At 51.4% G+C, this 23,089-nt stretch overlaps 1 protein-coding gene across 1 annotated transcript in view; it reads left to right on the forward strand.

Annotated features, from left to right (window-relative positions):
- Traf1 (TNF receptor associated factor 1) overlaps positions 1-13,942 on the forward strand; it is a 32,197-nt gene extending 18,255 nt beyond the window's left edge. The window contains exons 4-8 of the mRNA XM_050161786.1: positions 2,298-2,363; positions 2,808-3,218; positions 4,413-4,590; positions 5,831-5,979; positions 7,060-13,942. Of these exons, the coding sequence (XP_050017743.1) occupies positions 2,298-2,363; positions 2,808-3,218; positions 4,413-4,590; positions 5,831-5,979; positions 7,060-7,278 (1,023 nt within the window). The 3' untranslated portion in view covers positions 7,279-13,942. The remainder of the gene's footprint in view (positions 1-2,297; positions 2,364-2,807; positions 3,219-4,412; positions 4,591-5,830; positions 5,980-7,059) is intronic.
- The last annotated feature ends 9,147 nt before the right edge of the window (positions 13,943-23,089 follow it).

The raw sequence follows: 23,089 nt of genomic DNA on the forward strand, positions 1-23,089 counted from the left end.
CATGCGCCACCACAGCCTGGCCGGCCTCTAACTCCCAAAGATCCGCCTGCCTCTCTGGATATTATGGGCCTGAAAACCGAGTGTATCTCGGACTCAGCACTGGGGCCCAAGTCACGAACTAAGAAAACGACACCCAGGAGCGTGCTGTGTTAGCTAGCAGGCTACGCGCTTGAGTCAGGGGCAAAATAACCCAACGTTGGACGCCAAAATGTAACGGCGTAAGCGAATGCAGACAGATTGTCAAAATATAGGCAGCTTTAATGGAGGAATAGACTTACAGAACCACCATTCCCGCGGAGACCAGGAAAGCAGAAGCGAGGGCTGAGAGCAAGCTCGCCAAATTTATAGGCAAACTTTAGCCTGAGGCGAACACGCCCCCTAAGGGGTGGGACTTATCCCTACACATGGTAAGGAGTGGGTGATGTGTGACCAGAGCTGGCAGCCTGACTAACCCTAGGGCTTCAGAAGACCTCTTGAGTTACCCCTGCCCATCTTTCAGCGTTCAGTGCCAGTCAGTACGCTCCTCTGCATGTCTCATCATTAGGACAAGCCAGACATTCACACAGCCTACAGCAGGCTGTCCTGCCCACAGGCCCTGCTTATCCAAGGGTACATCTCTCTGTGTGAGCAATGCCCGAATTCCAGTGTTAGCTGTCCCACTTTCTGGTCCTTGTCCCGCTGGGGACTATTGACTTCAAGCCACAAAGGATGGGAACCATAGGCATGGAATCTGACCAAGAGGGTCCTAGGTCAGAAATACCTGGCATCTGATGCCCTGGAGCCCCATGTCATCACTAGTGACCTGTTGGAGAGGCTGTATTGAGGCCTATTCCCACAGCCAGGTTATCTCCCTGCTGGGACCCCCTTTGCCTGTCGGCACCAAACATCTGTTTCCTGTTCTTGGTTGGGACAGTCTGCCCTGTCACAGAGGGCAGTGGGACAAGAGGGAGATCCTTTGATAGGCCAGGCTCTGCATCCCAAACCAACTGTGTGAATGAGCTCTGAGAAAAACGAGCCTTGTGACTGAGTTTCTGCTGGGCCCTAAAGCCTCCCCTCCTTTTCTTTCATCCTAAACCCCTTGATTATTCTGACAAAAAAAAAAAAAAAAGTTCTCATAAAATGAAGATATCATTTACAGGTAAAAAAAAAAAAGTGCTCCTATTAGGTGTACAGTTTGCTAAAGTCCTGGTTAACGTACAAAATCAGGTGACTCCCCACTACAGAGATGGCAAATATCCTGCCCCACAGAGCTGGTCATTTCCTACCCACACAACCCACTCCAAACTGGTGACAGGCAGCAGTTGCCTCTCGGGACCATGTTGCCTCCCCTAAACTTTCTTCAGAAGGATGTCCTGGAGTATGTACCACCAAGTGGGCCACATTCCCAGCCCTATGAAAGTGTTTTACAGAAAGCTGAGCCCTGCTTACCTAAATCACTCACAATTTACAATCAACCTGCAGATAGCCCACATATTCCACTCCCAGGATGCATTCAGGAGAAGCAGAAACTCATGTCTGCACAGAGATGTGTGCACACAAGGCCTGGGCCCAGTCCCCTGTATCTCATGAGCCAATATTTGTGACATATGTTTATACTCAGCACTCAGGAATGAAGGCGGGAGAATCAGAACTTCAAGGCTGCCTGGGTGTAATGGCGCATGCCTTTAGTCCCAGTGCTTGGGAGACAGAGACAAGAAGATTTCTGTGAGTTTGGGGCTAGCCTGTTCTAGATAGCAAGTTCCAGGCAGCCACGGCAACATAGTGAGACCCTTGATAAATAATAATAATAATAATAACAATAATGATGATAATAATAATAAAATTAATTACTTCGGTAAGTTTTCCAGTGTGTCTATTACTATTTTGCTTTCGTTGCCCATGTCCTTGCTGGGATGGCCTTACCATGCTAGTCCAGCTCTCCTGACACGTAGGAGCATCACTCTTCCAATACAGTGGCAGGCGCGCTCTCCCTTCATGGAGCTCTTTTTGTGAAGTATCTCTTCAGCATCCTGAAACTGGAGAGTGGGGGCTCACTCCGGAGCTGTGCTCACTCTCTCCCAACAGGATGGAATGAGGTGTTTCAAATGACAGCAGGGCCCGGTCCTCTTTCTGTAGAACAATTACAGAAGGGCGAGACTCCAAAGGTGGAGCAAAGTTGGCCAGGCAGAAGGAACAGAGCGAGAAGAGTCACGAGCCTAGCCAGTTCTGGCTTTGTTGGCTCCTGTCACTTTAAGTGAGTCTTTGGGGTGGCCCCCGGTGTGCTTCCCAGCATCCAGTGACACAGTTATCATTTCCAGGTTCACCCTGAGGTGTCTGAGGCTGGAGTCCTGTGTCCCTTTGCAGGTGTTGGCTGTTCCTTCAAGGTAAGTGACTGCATGTCATATCTGTACATGGTCCCAGCCCCATCCCCCCTCCCAAAACTCCAAGCTACTCCTCTGGTGTTTCATGCTAATGAGTTGCCAAGCAACAAATCCAACTCTTAAGTCATTGTTCTAAGGGAAGTTTTCCTTAATGCCTCACCTAAGCCCTGGAGCATCACTCAAGAGCATGTCCCCACACCTCTCTCCATGGTCCTGAATCACTCAGCTCAAGGGCAGGGCAGAACGGTCACACTAGAGACCTGGGTGTTAGCTGTGTGGGGGTATCTAGGGGCTTCACCCCTGCCCCTCCCCATACAGACAGCCACTGCCCCTCTGCTGGGAGAAGGTTCTGGCTCTGCTTGGTGGCCTTTGATGCCTTCCTTGTCTCCTTGCTGGTCCCCAGGGTCTCCTTCCATTGTTCATTTGCAACTCTCCCTCTCTCCTCAGGGGAGCCCACAATCCATGCAGGAGCATGAGGCCACCTCCCAGGCTTCCCACCTGCACCTGCTGCTGGGGGTCCTAAAAGAGTGGAAGTCCTTGTCAGGCTCCAACCTGGGCTCCACGCCCATGGCCCTGGAGCGGAACCTGTCAGAGCTGCAGCTTCAGGCAGCCGTGGAAGTGACTGGGGACCTGGAGGTAGACTGCTACCGGGCACCTTGCTGTGAGAGCCAGGATGAGCAGGCCCTGTGGCACCTCCTGAAAGAGAAGCAGTTGGCTCAGCTGGAGGAGAAACTGCGTGTGTTTGAAAACATCGTGGCTGTCCTCAACAAGGAGGTGGAGGCTTCCCACCTAGCACTGGCCGCCTCCATCCACCAGAGCCAGCTGGACCAAGAGCACATCCTGAGCTTGGAGCAGAGGGTGAGTGAGATGAGCAAGCGCTCTTGACGTCAGCTCAGGGTGCCCCTATGCCCTCCAGCCTTCCCGTCATTCATCCTGCCCAAAGCTGTTGCTCCTACCTAACCCAAATATCCCCTCTATCCCAGGACCTATTAGGAAGACCCTAGTCCAAAGCTTGGGGAAAAGCCAATGCCATGCTGTCCGGTGCTTCTATTTAGAATCGGCCGGGAACACTCCTCCCCCGGCTCTCTCCTCCGTTCCATTGCTGGGCAGTTCCACTGTTACACAGCCCCTCCTTTCGTAGAGCTGTTTTCCCAGTACTGGTCCTGGTTGTGACCTTCGGGGCCCACAGAGCAACCGGCTTGCTTGTCCCCACCCCTGCTCTCCAGAGCAGTCAGTGCTCACATCCTAACAGACGATTTCCTTCGTGTTCTCATCAGCTCTTCAGAGCATGGGATGCCAGGATATTCTCCTATGCTGCCTCAGTTTCTACAGACTGACCAGCCTGTAGTTCTCAGCCCACCTCCTCCATTCCAGGGATCACACTACTCCTACTGGAGTCAGTCACCAGACTCATGTCGCTTTTTTAAAAAAACAGCAACATTGTTTCACTGTGTCCCACTTAGCTGGGCATGACTTTAGTTCCACCCCTACCACACTCGACCAGTTAGATCCAAGCCATTCTCCTTCCATCTCCCAGCTAAGTTCATCCTTTCACATGTCTCTGTGGAAACCCATTAGCAGGGGAAGGCACTGGGCTCCAATGGCCAGGCAGCTCCTCACGCCTGCTGTAAAGTAGGTTTCCAGAGGCAGCGAGGGTTCCCATCGCTCCATCAGCCTTCTGGCTCCACTCTCGGAGCTTAGCACTATGCAAGGTGTGGACATAGAAAGACAGGAGCCAGCCATGTGGAGGCAGCCTGAACAGGAGGAGGAAGTCATTGTAAGAGTCGTGTAACACGGTGAGAGAGACTCACCAACTAGGACCGTGACTGGAGGCTTTACCGGAGGGACTCTGTGAGCTGGGCTCCTGCTGAATGATAGGAGCTGGCCTGGAGGACAAGAAGAGAAAGGGATGCCAAGCATGGGACAGGTGCAAGCACTAGGTAACACTTGGCCAGGGAAACCTCTCTGGGTTGATATATCCCTAGTCCCACTATCCCCCTCCAGTCCCCCAAGCTGGATGCTGGTTCTCTGGCTGACCAGCTTTCCCTGCAGGTGGTGGAGTTACAACAGACCCTGGCCCAAAAGGATCAGGTCCTGGGCAAGCTAGAGCAGAGCCTGCGGCTCATGGAGGAGGCCTCCTTCGATGGCACTTTCCTGTGGAAGATCACAAATGTCACCAGACGGTGTCATGAGTCAGTGTGCGGCAGGACTATCAGCCTCTTCTCTCCAGGTAACTCCCTGTGGGCACAGAGACTGGTAGGAGAGACAGTACCCAGCGGGTCTGGGGGACAAGATGTGAGAACAGCCATGCTAAGTCAGACTGGAGTCCCTGCCAGTGATGGGGGAGACACAGACTGTGCTCTCTGAACACAGCAGCTGCCCTCTCTCCTTCCTGTATATCAATTGCACTCTGCAAAGAGGCTATGGGATGAGAAGGGGGATAGGAGCCAAAATTCAACAGCCGGTGTCACTGCCCAGCCAGCCATAGTGAGTAGGAGGCAGAGGACCCAGCCAGGCCCTGGGGAGCTGTGTGCCTGGGGAGACCCCGGGCATCAGCGGATTGGGTGATACTTCCCTGTTTCGGGTCCCTTGCTGGACTTGACAGAGCACTGACTTGACTGACAATTCACTAACTGGTAAATACACACGTGCACGTGCACATACGTGTGTGTGTGTGTGCGTGTGTGTGTGTATTAACATACAGATAGCATACATATAATATTTACATGCAGCTCTGGATCTGTTTAAGCCATACCATCTGCCAGGACCAGGCCATTCCTGGATGTGACATCTGAGAGCCTTACCAAGTACTTGCCTTCCCAGCCTCATTTTATAGCAAATCACCTGAAGCAAGGAGGCGGGGTCCCCAGCAGGGGGTATGCTTAGAGCTGGGTACAGACCTGTGCCCAAGGATGTACCATCAGGGAGAGAGAGCCACGAGGGCCCCCATGCTTGGTCACCGGGCATGGCTCTTGGGGCCATTCCCAAGGGTTGATAGCAGAACCAAAAAGGGACTTCTCACAGCAGCCTCCAGGGAGGACCCAACCTTTGGGCAGTCGAGAAAACCAGTGCCAAGATCTGGGAAGCCTGGCTGGACCTTAACCCTAATTCTGCTCCAGCACATAAAACAACACCCACCCACCTCCCTTTCTGGGCTCAATCTCTAGTGACTTGAGGGTTGTTTAAGATGGTGGATTCCACATGTAGCTGTAAGACAAGCAGCATGGCACCACAGGGAAGTGGTAAACCACAGATGCCAGATTACCCACCAAGCCAGAACCATCGAGTGGGAGCCCTCTCTGTGACCAGAAGGCCAGCTGCCAACCTCTGGGCTAGGCAGCCTCCAAGAGCATGGCCTTCCTTGACACTCTCCTAGAGAAGAGAGCCGGGCCACAAACCCCACTGTCCTCAGCCCCCTGCCTGCTGCACCTCATCTCCTCACCTGTGCTGACCCTGCCTCCACTTTTCAGCTTTCTACACAGCCAAGTATGGTTACAAGCTGTGTCTGCGATTATACCTGAATGGGGATGGCTCAGGCAAGAAGACCCACCTGTCCCTGTTCATTGTCATCATGAGAGGAGAGTATGATGCCCTACTGCCCTGGCCATTCCGGAACAAGGTACGGGACAGGAGAAGATGGGTTTGGGGAGGGCATGGTGACTAGCGATGCACCTGAGGTCTGGGCAAGTCTCCTGTGCTTACTGTATCAATTTCCTTTTATAAAATGAAGCTGAGTGCAAATCCGGTGGCCAAGGCTTCTGCCCACTGAGTAGAGCTTCAGCGTCTGGAATAGAACTCTCTGGAGGATCAGCCCTCCCAGGAATTCTAGTGCCAGCAAGTTTAAGGGCAGCTTTAGCAAGGAGAAGCAGTGTGTTCCCTGGGTACATTTAAGGGCTCCTACCAGGGCAGAGCTTGTATCATGCTTAGGACACCTGCTTCTCAGGGGCGTTCAGGATCTGCCCTGGGTACACCAGAGCTCAGTGAAAGTCCCGCCCCCAGTCTGCTCTTCCTTCCTGCCTGGCAGCACAGGTCCCAACAGAAGTTGACACATCACCATGTGCCCTGCATCCTTGTCAGGGCACCCTAGTCTCTGCAGCCGTTTAATTATAGTAGTAGAACTCCTAGGGAAATGGTGAATCCAATTCTCAGAACCCACACCAAAAACCAGGTGTGAGTACCTGCCATCCCTGTACTGGGAAGGAGGAGTTGTGAGGACCTCTGGGGCTTGCCATCCAGCCAGCAGAGCTTCACCAGTGATCTCCAAGTCTGAATAATAATAATAATAATAATAATAATAATAATAAGGAGAGCAATAGAGAAAGATACCTGAATGTGACCTGTGATTTGCAGAGAGAGAGAGAGAGAGAGAGAGAGAGAGAGAGAGAGAGAGAGAAANAGGGAGAGAGAGAGAGAGAGAGAGAGAGAAAGAATTCCCATTGGGTGAGACAGTGAAGGACAAAACCTGAAGCTGCCATAATACCAGATGTTCCTTTCACCCCATGGGCCTCTCCCTAGTGCAGACGTCACCTCTTTTTCACCTCTGCTTCCTCTCTATGTAGAACATGGTACCTCCTCTCCATGGTCAGAGGTAAAGCCCACGCAGTGGGCATGAAGCCATCTGAGCCCAAACAACTGGGCTCCCATGAGAACCAATGCTAACCCCCCAGTTTTGAACCCTCCACCTATCCCTACCCCACAGGTCACATTCATGCTACTCGACCAGAACAACCGTGAACACGCCATTGATGCCTTCAGGCCTGACCTGAGCTCGGCCTCCTTCCAGCGGCCGCAGAGTGAGACCAACGTGGCCAGTGGCTGTCCGCTCTTCTTCCCCCTCAGTAAGCTGCAGTCGCCCAAGCACGCCTACGTAAAAGATGACACAATGTTCCTCAAGTGCATTGTGGACACCAGTGCTTAGGGATGGGGCAAGTCTCCTGAGGAGAACCAACTCAGACTAGGGGACTTAGCTGAATAGGCCTCCAGGCCCTGCCCTTGGAGCCCCCAGTGCAAGACAAGGATGGGCTGCAGCTGGTGTGACCGGAGTCCCACAGCGGCTTGGTTGTGGCTACGGGGAGAGCAGGGGACCTGGAGCTGTGCCTGCAGAGACGGAGTAGGGAAGGCAAAAGTGCTCTCTTCACACAGACTACGTAACGGCAGGAGACAGGCACACCAGCAGGCTGGCACACCAGGAGGCAGGCACACCAGGAGGCAGGCACACCAGGAGACAGGCACACCAGGAGACCAGCACACCAGGAGACCGGCACACCAGGAGACCGGCACACAAGCAGACCAGCATGCCAGCAGGTCCTGAATGTTGAGACCACCTTAAAAGCCTGAGGCATGGATGTTGAGCCAAGGCTGTGGGGCCTAAGCAGAGGAGCACTCCTACTGGGAAGGTCTCTGTAGGCCAGTGGAAACTGGAAACATGTCCAGTCTCTTTGTCCAGACTCAGATCTAGGACCACAGGCAGAAGGGTCAGAAGCTAGTGTGAGTTTGTCCTGCCCGGGGCTGGGTTCCTATGTTAACAGATAAATCCGGAAGCTGTACCAGGAAAGGCTTGCTGGTTGGATTCGAAGACCTTTGATGTTGTTACAGACGAAACAAATAATAAGCTTCCTGTCCCTGGTGAGGCTACATTCACAAAGGACTCTGGAGAAATACCCAGGATCCTCATATCCTTCCAGCTCCCCACTCTCCTAACCTTGCAGCCCAGGTTCCCAACAGACAGGAGCACACCCAGGTCATGTAAAGATCTTGCCATGCAAATCAGGGGCAGGTGTCCAAGACACGGCATCTCCACTGCTGCTCACAGAGCGTCCAGCCAACGTGAGACTGCTACACTCCTGGGGACCGCTGTTCCTCCATCCATGCATCTTCCTGCCGGAAAGTGTCCTCGGCATTCCTTCCCTCCCTTCTTCCTGCCCCCCCCCCCACACACCGCTCCCTCTCAAAAGTCTCCGGTAGCCCTCACGGGTTTCAAACTCACTCTATAGTCAAGGATAGTGTTGAATTCCTACTTCTCCTGCCAGCAGCCCCCAAGTGCTGAGATTGTCGGTGTGTGTTCCCTACCTGGTTCCATGAAGTGCTGGGGACAATTTCTGCTCCTGGGCAGCTGTGGGTAGCACCCACGCCCAGCCCTGCCAGAGAAACAGTGAGACATGCAGCCCACTCTCCTGAATCTCCTAGTTTTCAGCAGAGCATGATCACTAAATTAGGGTGATGGGGAAAGCACGGGTTCCGCTGGACAAATCAGGGAGGGCCTCGCCGACGTGAGCTTTAAACCAGCCTGAACCACATTAAAATCGGGAAGATCTGGGTGTGGAGGAGAGGACAGCCTTGGAGGGATAGGACGCGTCTTGGCTGCAAGCAGGGGTTGAGTGACCAACGGCCGAAGGGGAAGGCAGAAAGGCTGGGTCAGGCAGAACACAGACAGGCCAGCTGGCCAGAACACAATCACCAAATGCTGAGCAGTGGCGCACCTGCAGGGCCCTTGGCCTGTTAGCAGAGGATGAGATAATGGCGTAAACAGATCATTTATCTTCCAGAGAATCCTGTGCTTATCTCTTCCAGGAGACTCAGGGGTCAGGGAAGCAAGCTGCTGGTAAATCCTGCTTCACCGGATCCTCACGACCCCCACTGTGGTACCCAAGCTTGTGCCCATTTACAGATGGGGACGCTAAGGCCAAAGAACCATGGCAGGGGCTGGCAATTCAAGCCCCATTTTTGGTGTCCAGCTCCCCTCCCTTCCAGCAGGTTTTCTTCCAGTGACACCTCTAACTACGACAAGGTTGCATCTCCATCAGTCCTGAGAAGGTGACAGGTTCTTCACCAAGCCTGAGGGACAACTCTGCAGGACAATGCCAAACCCACAGTGGCCCGGGAAGCAAGCAGTGGCCCTGACAACATTTGCTCAGAGGCCACATTGTCATGTCCACAGGTGACCCACAGAAAATTATTGAAGTGGGAACGCCCGTGATTCATGCCTTTAACCTGGAGGTTCTACGTAGGTGAGAAACACTTAGAGAAAAGCTGGAAAAGTAGCCCTGGTCAGGAAGAAAAGTCATCATGATCCCAGAGACTAGAGAGCGCTGCTTGGAAGAGTTTAGTGAGTTTTCTTGTGTTTTAAAAACAGTATTTTATAGATGGAGAAACAAACTCGGAAAGGTCAGATCATTTCTCAGGGGCAAACAGGCAATAGGCAGATCTCAGCCAGCAGTCAGGGGCTCACTGCTCACTGTGGTACCCTCCCGGGGACTGAGGCAAGTGGTATGGAGGCAAATGGGAAGGGGCAAGCCCCCTGGAGCAGCTGCCAGCCAGCCCCTCAGGTTCCCTCTGCAGTAGAGGTGCCCGCCATTTGCAGCACTCTGACTTTGGGGGAGGCTTCTTGTGTGGGATCTCCCAAGGACCCTGTGCCAGGAGCTGGATTCCATTTGCCTCCACATCTGGGGCCTGCACGCACACACACATGTATGTGGTTAAGCAGAGTGCATACATGTGGCACACATGAGATTTATGGAGCACAGCAGAGGGGGCTGGATAAGACAGTCACCTGGGCCACGGGCATTCTGCTGGGGCCTTTCCTCAAGCCCCAGCCATCTCAAAGCCTTTTTCTCCTGGCAAAGTCCAAGAGATGCAGTGCTAACAAAACTGGCCAGATCCCACCAGAGAGCAATAGCGAAGTTTATAGTGGGACAGCCGCTAGGCCAGGCCACCTATCAAGTTAGTAGCTTCTCCTCTCTGATGGGCGGGGAGGAGGTCAGCTGAACCATTTTCCCACCCTGCCTATGGCCTGCAGGCCAATGGAATAGCTGGATCCATTCCCCCAGCAACAGGGACTGTACTCTTGCAGAGTTAGCAGAGGTGCCCCCCTCTTGTCTATCTGTCTCTCTGTCTGTCTCTCTCTCTTTCTCTCTCTCTCTCTCCCCCCCTCGTGTGTGTGTATGTGTGTGCACACATACATGTACATGTATGTAAAGGTGCTTGTAGGGGAACGCATGTGTGGAGGCCGGAGGTCAGTCTTGAGTGTTGTTCCTCAGGTGGTATCACCTTGTTTTTGGAGACCGGGTCTCTCACTATGACCCAGAGCTCACAGATTTGCAAGGCAGGCTTGCAACAGGCCCTGGGAATCCACCTGTTTGTCCCTCTGCAATGTCAGGATTTCAAGCAAACACTAGTACTCCTGGCTTTTTATGTGGTCACTGGAGACTGAACTCAGATCCTCACATTTGGGCAACAGGCACTTGGGCACCAACTGAACCATCTTCCCAGGCAGGTCCCTTTGCAGAGGTTTTAGAAGAACCTGGAGGTGCTGAGGGGCCACTCAGGGAAGCATCTCCTCTAAAAAGGCCAAGCCACTGTGGGCTTAGGCCTTACTGGAAAGCCCAGGAGCCTTCTGGTGTCACTCTGTGTGGGAGAGTCCCTTGTACACAAAACTGATCTCTCTGTATACTCTCAACCCACGCACAACTCCATGTCTGTAGAAGAGCCCAGCCTAGCGGTGCGATGGAACCCCCTGAGACATGAGCTCCTCCCTGCTGCCACCGTCCTGGGAAGTCAGTGCCCCAGACACACCTTGTAATGTGGGGGTGATAAGTGCGCTCCCAACCAAGGCCCTCGGAGCATGTGGCGTGCCGTTTCTTTCTGTGTAGGTTAAAGCAATCTGTCGCTGTCTCTGGGCTCTGCCCTCTGGCCAGGCGGGTGATAGTAGACACAGACCTTGAGTGCCAACCTTATCAGAAGCCTGTTTTCGCTATGCCTTAGTTCCCCCATCTGTTAAATGAGGCTGTTATGTCCTGTGATGTCTACTGATCACCCACCACACATTGCCAGAACTCAGATCTCCTACTACACATATCACACACACACGTACATACGTGTACACACATGCACAGGTACACACATGCATGTGCACACACATACACAGGTACACATACATGTACACACACATATACTGGTATACACACATACATACACACACGTATACACATAGACACAGGTACACATACACACACACACCCCTGCCAGGATAGTTCCTGTTGCAGACAGTAATCACTTTAACTTCTGCTGATAGCACCCTAATGTTCACAGCTTATCAGTTTCACAGGAAGGCAAGTGTAGTCAGTCTTGTCTGCATATGAAGTATCTTGCCCTAGGGCCCATAGTTAGTTCTGACAGGTCACACTCTCACCTTTGCCCCCGGAGCTACCCTGCCCAGTATGGTGGTCACGACATGTGGGCGCAGAGCAGTAAGGCGGGCTGAAGACAGCCCTCCATGTGCTCAGACCTGGGCACGGGAATGTGTTATCTTAACTGGCAAAATGGGGTTTGCAGAGGCAGTTAAGTTAAACAACTTTTTTGAGGGAGTATCATGGACTACCCAGGGGTCCAAGGTCATCACTAAGGAGATTATAAAAAGAATCAGAGGCACCCAAGGCAGAGACGATAAGAAATAATGACAGAAACAGGAAGAGGTGACAACAGAAACTTCAGTTAGGTGGATGCACCTTGATGTGGAGGAAGAGGCCCCAAGTCTGCGTGCAGCACAAGGGACACCATTCCCTAGGGAGCGACTGCAAATGTCACTGCAGGCTTCCAACCTCCGGGTCTGGAGGCGAGCTTGGCTTCGAACCAACGCATTTGTGGCAATGTGTTCCAGCAGCCAGAGGAAGTGAACTCAGCCCTTGAATTTTGCCTGCACCCAGTTGAGAAGTGCCGAACCTACAACACGGACTTCGCAGCAAAGAGAGGATGTCGCTTAGCTCATTGATGTTTTATGTGGCTGGCAGGCTAAAGCGATTTCAACATTCTGGGTAGATTGGATTTCTAGGAAACCTAGAAACACATCCGTAGTCCATGTGAGCTTGACACCCAACCAAACTAGAGGACTCTTTCCATCGCCTTAGCCCAAAGGAACAAGCCCTCCCCTCCCCATGTGGCCTGTGGCCAGTTCCGCAGAGCTGAAGATGGGGTCCCCCTACACACACATCCCCTGCAGGTGGGGAGCCCTGGTGGTGAGTGTCCCCACTCCAGCTTCCCCACTCCCATCTATCTCCAGGCCAGCCTGGTGTCCCTGTAAGACGTGATGGCTATTTTTAGCTCTCAGCACAGCTAGCTCTGAAGCTTTGCTGGGTGTAACCCAGCCCCAACCGCCATTTCCCTGCCAACATGGGTCTTAGGAGGGGTCAGTTCAATAGTTCTGGGGCCCTTCTGGGCCTATGAGCAAGCTCCCAACCTCCCTGGCAAGGATAAGGGCCACAGTCCACGTTTTCGGATAATGAAACTGAGGTTCCTCTAGGCTCAGAGGTGGTCGGTCTGGATCTTAGAAGGAAACCATCTAACTGCAGCCTTCCTCGCAGCCTGACACTTGGCAGGGTGAAGCTGGAGGTCTGCCCACTCAGTGCCAGCTGCTTTAGGGTCTCACACAAGCTTCCCCAGGGGCAGAGGGAGGGAGCATTTTGTGTCTGGGAAAGTAATTTTGTTTTGTTTTGTTTTTCAGTGATGGGGCTTGATCCCAGGGCCCCTGGTGCACTAAGTGTCTTCACTACCACACCCTCAGCCCTAGAGAAGTATTCTAAGCAAGACAAAAGCTAGCAGGCAACGTGGAGGAGGCTTGTGTGTAAACAGTTTTACTAGCTAAGCCATCTCACAGGCCCACAGGCAAATGTGCTCCTGAGTGGTCCTTTTCTGTAAAATGGAGTCACAGCGACAATGTGGTCGCTTACAGGCTTAGAGTAAACAGGGGAAGCAAACTAATCTCCATAGAATTTTCAGCCCCAGGCCCAGCTCTGGAAACAATGCAGTAGAGCCGTTGCTGCTACCCCGCCAGACCCTCCCAACCACCAGTGTGTAGAACAGGACACATGCAGCAAAATCATGTGTTTGTTTATGTGCTGGGGATTGAATTCAGGGTCTCGCGTGTGCTAAGTACACGCTCTACCACTGAGCTACTCCCCCCCCCCAGCTTCTCGGTAGCCATCCAGGAGCTGATAAAGCAATGGCACCTGTTTTTTAATCTACAGACTGACACCAGGCTGTTTGGGGAATTGCACAGGATTAAGTTATTGTATCAAGAAGCTGTGAAGCAAACGCAGGCTGCTACTGTGCCTTTGGCCAGGCCCATCCTAAAGCCTTCCTCAGCACCGCACTGCCCGCCCCTAGGTTCAGCCTCAGCCTCCAGGAGGCTGCCTCCTGAGCCCCTTGCACATCACAGTATACTCCGAAGCTGACAGTTTCCCCTGTGCCCTGGTTAATCTGACCGATCAGCCGGGTTTCCTTGCAGTTCCCAGCTTTTCTGTAATCATCAGGTTTGACTGGAAAGGGGTTTTGTGGATGTAATTACCACTTATAATTGGTCGGTTTAATCAAAGGATTATCCTGGTCGATCTGTTAGCAGGTGCTAGGAACCAAACTGAGATTTACCTGAAGAAGAAAGTTGTCTTGTGGGCGGGAGCGGCAGCTGGTCTTGTCCACTGCCTGATGGGGGTGGGGCCTACTGGCCTCAGCAGACCCCGCAATCAAGCCAGTTCTTGGCGATAAATCAACCCAAATGATTCCGCCCAAAAGATTATTTTACCCCCACTCGATGTTATTTCTAAATGTGAATTTGTTTTTAAATGTATAAAATAAATCATAATTCAAAGTAAGGTCTAGTCTTACTTTATACTAAGTAAACTGGATTTCGACAAAGCCATTCAAATAATTATATTAAGGAGCCCTCTAGGTATTACATAAACACACGCAGCGATCACATTCCCTAAAACCCTGGATTGTGGGAGCAGAGGGAGCAGAGACACGCTGGTGTCTGTGCTTTGTTTTCTTACGGGGCCAGTTCCTAGCCTTCTGCCTCTTGGTTATTGCTGGGCTTCAGGGAGGAAAGTTATTCAGGGCAGAGAAGATGGAGTTCAAGGGCTCCGATTGTGGAATCAGCACTGAAATAAGAGTCCTGCCTGGACTGGGGCCCCACCATGCTTCTTGCTGTGCGACCTTAGAACTGTCACATTGCCAGCTCTGAACCTCACTTTGGTCTTGGACAAAGTTGGTGAACAGAGCCCTGAGTCCTGAGGCAATCAGGATGCTCCGGCCTTTACAATGGGTATAAATGTCCTGGCCCATATAAGACCCTCAGATGTGAGCTGAAGCGGAGGGGAAGGGTGCTGACTGAAGAGAGGGAAGCCTTACGGCTTCTTCTACTGAGCAGTTACTTGGAATTCATCCATTGCGTCCTCTTGATGCCTTCTGGGAGCCCTGCCCAAGGCTAATGCCAGCGCTCAGGGTGTGTGGATGGGTAGCAACACGTGAGTGGAATAAATACGTCCTCCGGCAGCCAGAGGTGCACCAGCGGCTACAGGGCAGGAGGACTTAGCGGCTAGACCCACCAGCCAGTGCCCCAGCACCTACAACAGGGTGCGGCTCATGCAACAGCAGCCCCTGGTGGCCTGAAACTTCTCCCATGCAGCCAGGCCAGAGCCCCTCTTGGGAGATGATCTGGAGACAAGGGCCAGGTGGCCCCGGAGGCAGCAAGTCCCAAGGATCTGTTGCTCTGTTGAAGGGCTGTAACTTGAGCCTCCGCTGGGGGCAGAGAGAAAAGGGAAGCCCTGCAATTCTATGCTGACTTTCCCGCTCCCCTTTCTTCTCCATTTAAGGAAGTCTGCGGCTTTTGAATTTACACTTTTAATTACTAGATGATATCCAGGATAGGCCAAGACTGAGAATTTAAACATGTAAACTATGTTAAAAATGACTCCTAATTCCAGTGTCAAAGAATAGATGAAGTTGGTCACCTACCTCAGGAAATTAGACGGAGGTAGTCTCAGAAGGGAGCATTGGAAGTTGTGGAATTGGTTCAACTTGGAAAATGAAAATTTTGTGTCCATGTGCCTGTCCGTGTGCCCAAGGGAGCCGGGTCCAATTTTTTACTTAATATTGACTTCAACCTGAATTTTTTTTTAATTTCACACTCAGACATTTAAGTGTTTAAATTTATATATTTTTTTTAAATCTTTAATAAAGTTACTCAGACCTTGGAGATTGCGGGGACATCAGAAGGCTGACATTCAGGACCCCCAAGTCAACTTTCACACCAGGGAAAATGTCTCCCTTCTCCCTGTAGCTGGGTCTTGTCATGGGATTAGGATCACAGAACGGACAGTGGTGACTGATCTGAACAACGAACAGAAAGTCATTGCTTAGCACCCACGTCTGCCAGGCAGGGTGCATGGTGGCCTTGCCTTATCAGAAACCTACTGCTACCCTGGCCGTGTATCTGCTCCCTCAAGGGTTGTCACGCAGAATGCCAAGCCTCCCTTCAGTGGTGTCACGGGGTGGAGAATCTGTGTTTGTGGCAGGCTCCAGGCTGATGCAGAACACCTACCCAACAATCCCTCTCTCTACATGATCGGCACTTAGGCTGGCCCTCAGTGGCACAGGCCACTGCTCGTCAGGGTAGATGGTGAGGTTCTGTCCCCTCGCAGTGATGGAGAGTCGACTCTTCTTGACTGCCCACTGGGGTCCTACTCTCAGAGGCTGCCCTCCATCATCCCCAGGACCGCTCCAGGGTACCATATGACACGACACATCCATTGAGCCAGAAAACCCAGTCACTGCTCAAGATGACCCTGAAGGAATGCGGGGCAGCTGGGAAATGTTTGCTTCTCAAGCATGACAACCCGAGTTCAATCCTCAGGACACACGTAAAACTGCAAGGCACAACAGTGTGGGTTGGTGATTCCAGCGCTGGGGATCAGGGGTCAGCTGGCCTCACCTGTTTGGGGAACTCCGGGTTCAGTGAGAGACCCTGTCTCAAGGAAGATCAATGGCACTCCTGAGGATGACATCCAGGGTTGTCCTCTGACCTCCGTGTTTGCACACACAACATATACCTGCATATATACAACATGAACACACACAAATACTCATGCATACACATACATAAAAATAAAAAATGGGGCTCGAGAGGTAGATCAGCTGTTAAGAGTACGTGCTGTTCTTGGAGAGAAATCGGATTTAGTTCTGAGAGCCCACAATGAGCAGCTCACGGCCACCTGTAACTCCAGCTCCAGGGGGATCAGACATCTCTGATATCTCGGTCACTTGCATGAATATGCGCATATCCACAGGCAGACACGGAGTTAAAAATAAAACAAATCTTTAAACAAATAAAATGTAAAAAGTTGACTTCACGGAAGGAGCAGGGAACCCTGCTGGAAACTGTCAGAGCCCTTAAGAGATGGACGCCAAGGGCAAGGGTAAATGAGGAGAGTGATAGGCAGACAGGAAGCACCTTTAGCCCCTCAGCATGCTGGGAGAGGAACGGGGCAGCCACTAGTAGAGCTAGCTCCCTGCTGTCATTGCTGTATCCCAGACTTGGTAAGCAGGTCTCCAGCCCTGGGACAAGCAGGGGAGGGAACGTGGACACCTGTGGCTTTCTCACCAAGACTCCAGTTACATTTTGGGCCTCACTCAGACACAAGCCTTGTCATTACATGACTGAATGAAGGTCATGTCCCAGGATGTGCTCATTTTTAAAACAATCTCAGTTGCCTCTTATCAGGTGGTTGCCCTGGACAGGCACTTTTCCTACACCATCACATCCGGTCCGCCCAACAACTCTGATGAAGCAGGTAATAATTGTTGCTATTATTATTATTATTATTAATTATCAACATCATCTGTATAGCTGAGGAAACCGAGGCGAAGAGAGTATACAGTGGCTGAGGTCTCGGCCCCTGGGAAATGACAGGACTATTGTCTATCATCTATAAGCCTCTGCTTTTCACTCCCGGATCCCTGCCTCCTCGACCCTCCCCTGCCCTCAGCCCCCTGGCCCTCTCCCTGCCCCCTCCCAACCCCGTTTCCGGAGCACCTGTTCTGTGTGAAGTGCTAGGTGCTTCATTCAAGTAGTGATTCATTCTCATAGTCTCTTCTTTAATCATCCTTTCTTTTCTGGAGCTCTTACTGTTTGTCGGGCTCATTTATTTATAGCACATCGTCTTCCAGAAGGCACTTCGTGTTCTCGGTGGAGAGGGATTACAGGCTCACCAGGCTTGGCTGTGACCACGTGGAGAACAAAAGGCAGAGGGACCAGAAGGAGATGCAAGCTTCCAGAACAGGCTTGCATTCTCTGAGGGAGGCCGCAAATCCCCTGGAGCTTTCTAACCAACCAACAAAGCTCGACCCTACACAGCGCAGTACTGGTGTCTACAGACTCCCACACACTGTTACTGAGGCCAAATAAAACTCTCAGGGGCCCTCAGACCAGGAGTCTAAGAGGACACTGCTAATCCTGAGTAGTCATGTCCACAAACAACCTCCAGCTGGCACACGCTGCACAAATCTCTGAGGACTGTGTGAACCCACCGAGGAGGCTCTGAGGACGGAGACCAGAGTCTTCAAGGGAGGCTCATCCCTTTCTAGTTCAATCTGCAGGCAGTCAGAGCACACATTTGTGGGAAATGACAAGGGGCTTGTTATTAGCCTGAACTTTGTTTTGAATTGTTTGAATTAAATGTCAGCTTTAAGAAGTTAGAACTTTTCACTGGCTAGTGGCAGCTCACACCTTTAATCCCAGCAGTCAGGAAGCAGAGGCAGGCAGTTTGAGGCCAGCCTGGTCTACGAAATGAGTTCCCAGACAACCAGGGCTAGACAGAGAAACCCTGTTTCAAAAAATCAAAATTGAAACCTAAACAAAAAAAGTTAGAATTTTTCACACATGCACACATAAATACAGATTGTTGCCAATCTCTTTTAAAAGGAGAAATTTGACAACAAGAAGCTGGTATTCTCAAAGGACAAGAAATAGTTATAACCACATTTTCCATCTCTCCAAGGTTCTGTGAGTGTCCTGTTGGCCTCTAATACCCCTCCCAGTTCCACAAGTTACCTGGAGTCTGCAGCCAGTCTTAGGATGTCTTGTGTATCAGAACACCAGGTACCCAGGGTCCCAGGTCAGGCTCCCGGGACTGGAGTGGCAAGAGGTATACAGGCTTTCTTCTTGCTGCTGGCTGTGGCAGGACAGACGGGAGAGGCTGGGCAGCACTCAGACAAGCGCATAGTCCTGCCTGTCCAGGCAAATGGACGGAGAGTTTTCTTTCAACACATCACGGGGCTTCAGAGGTTGTGAGATGAAGTGGAAGTCCGGGGCATAGGTCCTATAAATGGCTGTGTCGTTCCTGTCACATGTTGTCAGTTAGTGCCCTTCTTCATGACTGCACAGGAGAACGACCTAGAGGAAGTTCTTCAACACACGGCCTCCGACCCCATTCCTAGGCCATACCCTTGACCAGCTCAACAGAAAGCTGTGCTGGGGACATTGAACAGGGCACCCCCATACAAGCGGTCTGTTAGGAGAAATGAGATGGGCAGAGAACTGAAGCACCCCGCGGGATGCACAGGCGGGGGAATCGAACCCTGCCTGTTGGATCCTAATCACAGGAGAGGCTGGGGCTGTCTGGAAAGTGAATATCCAGACATGAAGAAGGGGGCAGTATGTCCCAGCCAAGGTGGGGTGTAGTCCAAGATTCTGAGTGGAAATTGAGGACACAGCTGGATCGAGGGTGGGCTAGAGAGTATGGGAAGACACAGAGACGGGCAGGTCTATATTCTACAAAGTCTCGTAACTGGACATAGTGGCACAGTGCCTATAATCCCAGCACTGGGGAGGTGAAGCCAGCGCTGTAACTTTGAAGCCAGCTACAGTCTGAAGGCTCCTCTGGAGGGCCTTTGATGAGACAGAGTTACCAAAGAGGACTCTGGAAAGGAATCAAGCCTGAGACAAGGAAGAGATAGGGGCAGAAAACGAGGGTCCTCGTCAGCCTCTTCAGTTAACGTTACAAAGCTGCTTCCCTCCTCGGTCCACACCCTTTCAAACAGTCTGAATCATAGACCGTCTGTGTAAAGGATGTGTTTATCTGCTCTTTGAAAGCTGCGGTTTCTCTTTACCAGCTCCTGGGCCCCATCCTTCAGTTAGACCAGACGCCGAGGAGGAATGAAGGAGCATCCTCTTGCTAACGAGTGCCGTCCAGGGGCCTCAGTGTGGCCTGTGGCGTCACTGGCTCTGCTGCCAGCAGTTTCTCATTTCTAACTGGGCAAAGTTTTCGGGACATTTTTATGGGCTGCCCCAAAGCCAGCTGGAAGCTCTTTTTCCATAAACTCTCCCGAAGACAAGTAGCCAAATTTCACATACTTAAAATGAAAATGTCAAAAGGGCTGCTAGAAAGAAAACATTGTGGGCTCATTTATGAGGCTGTAGCTCACAAAAGCTGGGTACGGTGGGTACAGCGGCATCACAGTGGGTACGGTGGGTACAGTGGATACAATGGAATCACAGTGGGTATAGTGGGCACAGTGGGTACAGTGGGTATGGTGGGTACAGTGGGTATGATGGCATCACAGTGGGTATAGTGGGTTGGTGGGTACAGCAGCATCACAGTGGGTACAGTGGGTACAGTGGGTACAGCGGCATCACAGTGGGTACAGTTGGCACAGTAGGTACAGTGGGCACAGTGGGTACAGCGGCATCACAGTGGGTACATTGAATATGGTGGGCACAGTAGGTACAGTGGGTACAGTAGGTACAGGGAGTATGGTGGGTACAGTGGCATCACAGTTTGTACAGTGGCATCACAATGGGTATGGTGGGCACACTGGATATGCTGACATCTGCCCATTGTGTTAGGTTGGTGATAGATGTTGGTTTCCTTATTTGATATCCTTGGTTGTTTGTTTGTTTTGATTTTTTAGGACAGGGGTATTATGAAATCCAGGCTGTCCTCAAACTTGCTTTGTAGATGAAGATGACCTTGAACTTCTAATCCTCACATCTTCACTTCCTGGAAGCTAAAATTTCAAGGGTGTGCCACCATGCCCAATTTAGGTGGTGCTAAGGCTCAAACCTGGGACCTTGTGCAAGCAAGGCAAACACTTTACCAGCTGAGCTACACTCCAGCCTCTTTCTTGAGTTTTGTTGTTGTTTGTTTACTTGTTCTGGCAAAAGCGGTGGTCAAATTAGAACAACGGCAGTAATCAAATGAGGACAACAATGACCACTTGTTTGTCAAGTTACCCAGCAAACACTGGACACCCTGAGCAGAACACCAAGGCGAGAAGCTGCCTTGGCCATCACTGCCCGTTCCTACCACCCACAAGGTTCAAAATATTTTCTTCATTTACAGTGTTTGTAGGTTCAGTACCCTCAATTCTCAGAGGAGGGAATCATGGTTCTTCAAGACCAACGTTTCATCTAGTAGGTGGTACACACAACTTGGTCTTGAGTCAAGATGGATCTTACTCTAGGTTCTGTGTCGTTAGCTTACATTGGGCTATTGCTTCAAGAGGGTAGTTGTCACTTGGAATCTTCCCAGTACCCAGATAAACCTTAAAAACTCTGTTAGGGACAATTCCCCATTTTGAGGAATGGGAAGCTAACATTTACCTTACCCGGCTGGCATCACCATAAAGACTGCCGTGTCTCCCTGGAGAGCAGACAGGCATGTGTGAAAGCAGCTTCGGATGACATCAGATCGCTCTCCGAAGCTGACCCCTGGAGAAGACCCTGGAGTACACTGAGCCTCACATAGGTGGAGTTCTGCAGTTCCCTGGGCCATTGCCTTGTACTGTTATCTAGTCGCTTGCTGGCACTGCAGGCCCTTGCTGTCCTTCAGCAAGATCCCACTTGGCCTAAGATGGGAGGAGTTCGGCCTGGTGGCTTTAAGGAAGACTCTGCAGGGATAGACAGCACTCCGGTCCTAGTTCTTCATCCTGTTGCAGAGCTGACGGAATAATGAGTTCCTGGGGTGCTCTGGACCCCCCCTCCCGGATGCTGTGAAAATGGTGGCATGTCCACTCTCACCATGGTAACACAGGGCCATAGGTGTGATTGCCATAGGTGTGAATGTCCTAAGAAGCCAGGCCTAGTCTCTCACCTGTGGCTCAGCGCCAGCTTCCAGATCTGCCCGAAGCTTCCTCTGGTCCTTCCGTTCCTATCTGGGCCCTTCTAGCCTTTGGAAGGTCATGGCTGTGGAGAAGGTGACTACAGGAAAAGCCATGGCTGTGGTGGGCTGAAGAAGAAAAGTGTGGGGTCTTTGAGCAGAAGGCAAGACTGGAAAGGAGGACAGGACCCACACCTGCCATGAGGTGCGGGCGATGAGCCTTGAGGAGCCTGAGCAGCCTCTGCCCTCACAGACTCCAAACGTGTGTGTTTCAGTTGATTTGGGGACAACATGAGACAGATGCATGTCCATATGCAATACGTATAAGGGACACTTGTGGAATTAGCTGGTAAGGCTGTGTAGGGGCGGCAAGCTTGGAATCTGCAGAGATTTTCACTTTGAACACCTTCATCTGAGTGGGGCCCGCTCACACTAGGGAGGGTCATTTCCTTAACTTAACCGGTGTGCACGGAGTCACCTTCACAACCACATTCAGACTGGCATTTGATTACACAGCCTGGGCAAGTTGACACCAACACAGAGAAGGTGGCCCACGCAACGCCTCCTGTGATGGGCAGAGGAGGCTGCAAGCTGAGTGGACTAATCGTGGACATAGGAAATGCCAGGGCAGATGGCCAGTCATGTAGAAACCACAGTCACTCCGAAGGTACATTACCAAGTACTTGGATGGGCCTGGAAGGCTGGGTGAGCATGTTACTTGTGGTTTCAGTCCCTCTCGCTCCCTTTTGAGTCCCCTGTATTCTGTGCAGACTAAGGCTGCCTCCGGAGAGGCATGTCCCTCTGTGGCTCCCAGTCTCCTGTTTCTTATCTCCCTGCCTTGGCATCTCTTTGCTTTGACTTCCTTTCAAACTGTGTCCACTATTCCCGACTCTACACTGTTCATAATCTCTCCCCTGCAGACAAGCCTCTTTAGCTAACCTGCTGACCTGTCCCCTGACCACCTGAACTTCTCATGCCATACTCTGGGGCTTGTCAAAGCTTCACGGTTGGGGCATCCTGTGATTTGAAACACACCGCATGAAAATGCACTGTAGGTTAGCGGATCCCTACCTCGTGACAGCTCCCACACACTGAGCACCACCCCTCCCAACGTGAAACTCTAACTGGATCTTTCTTCTCCTCTGAGGTGGGAGGACAAGGGACCCAGACTGTGGTCTTAGAAGAAGCCAAAAGGCCCCAGCTAATCCTCTTAAACTTATTGCCCCAATATTGGGAACAGAAGAGACAAAAGATGAGGCAAGGCAAGAGTTTGCTGTAAGAGTAAAGGCTCTTTGTCTCTGAAGAACCTTGAGATCCTGATGACAGGTTCATAGCTCTCCAAGCAGGGCCTCTCATACCTTCCCACTCCAGCAAGTATTCCCTTCAAAATTTGTTTCATGTCACAGAGTATTTAACCAAAGAATTTTTAAAACAAACATTGGTGGTAGAAAGACTAGATGGGGCTGGAGAGGTGACTGCTCTTCCACCTGTTGCCTCCTGGCCTCCATGGAATGACATACGTGCAAGCAAAACCCTATACACATTAGATTAAAAGAAAAGAAAGAGGAAGAGTTAGCTTCTCCCAGGGGGAACCCCTTAATTTGTGTCCAATACAAAATGGTCAGCCTTGAAATAACACACACACAAACAACGAAAACAGACTTGGGCCACCAGGTCTTTACTCCCAGCATGTGGGAGGCAGAGACAGGAGGATCTGTGTGAATTCAAGGCCAGCCTGGTCTACAGAGTGAGTTCCAGGACAAGTTGCAAAGCTACAGAAAAACCCTGTCTTAAAAAAAAAAAAAA

This window comes from Alexandromys fortis, unplaced genomic scaffold (assembly GCF_014885135.2).
Source record: "Alexandromys fortis isolate MF-2015 unplaced genomic scaffold, M_Fortis_MF-2015_v1.1 scaffold_74, whole genome shotgun sequence".
NCBI classification, from domain to species: Eukaryota; Metazoa; Chordata; class Mammalia; order Rodentia; family Cricetidae; genus Alexandromys; species Alexandromys fortis.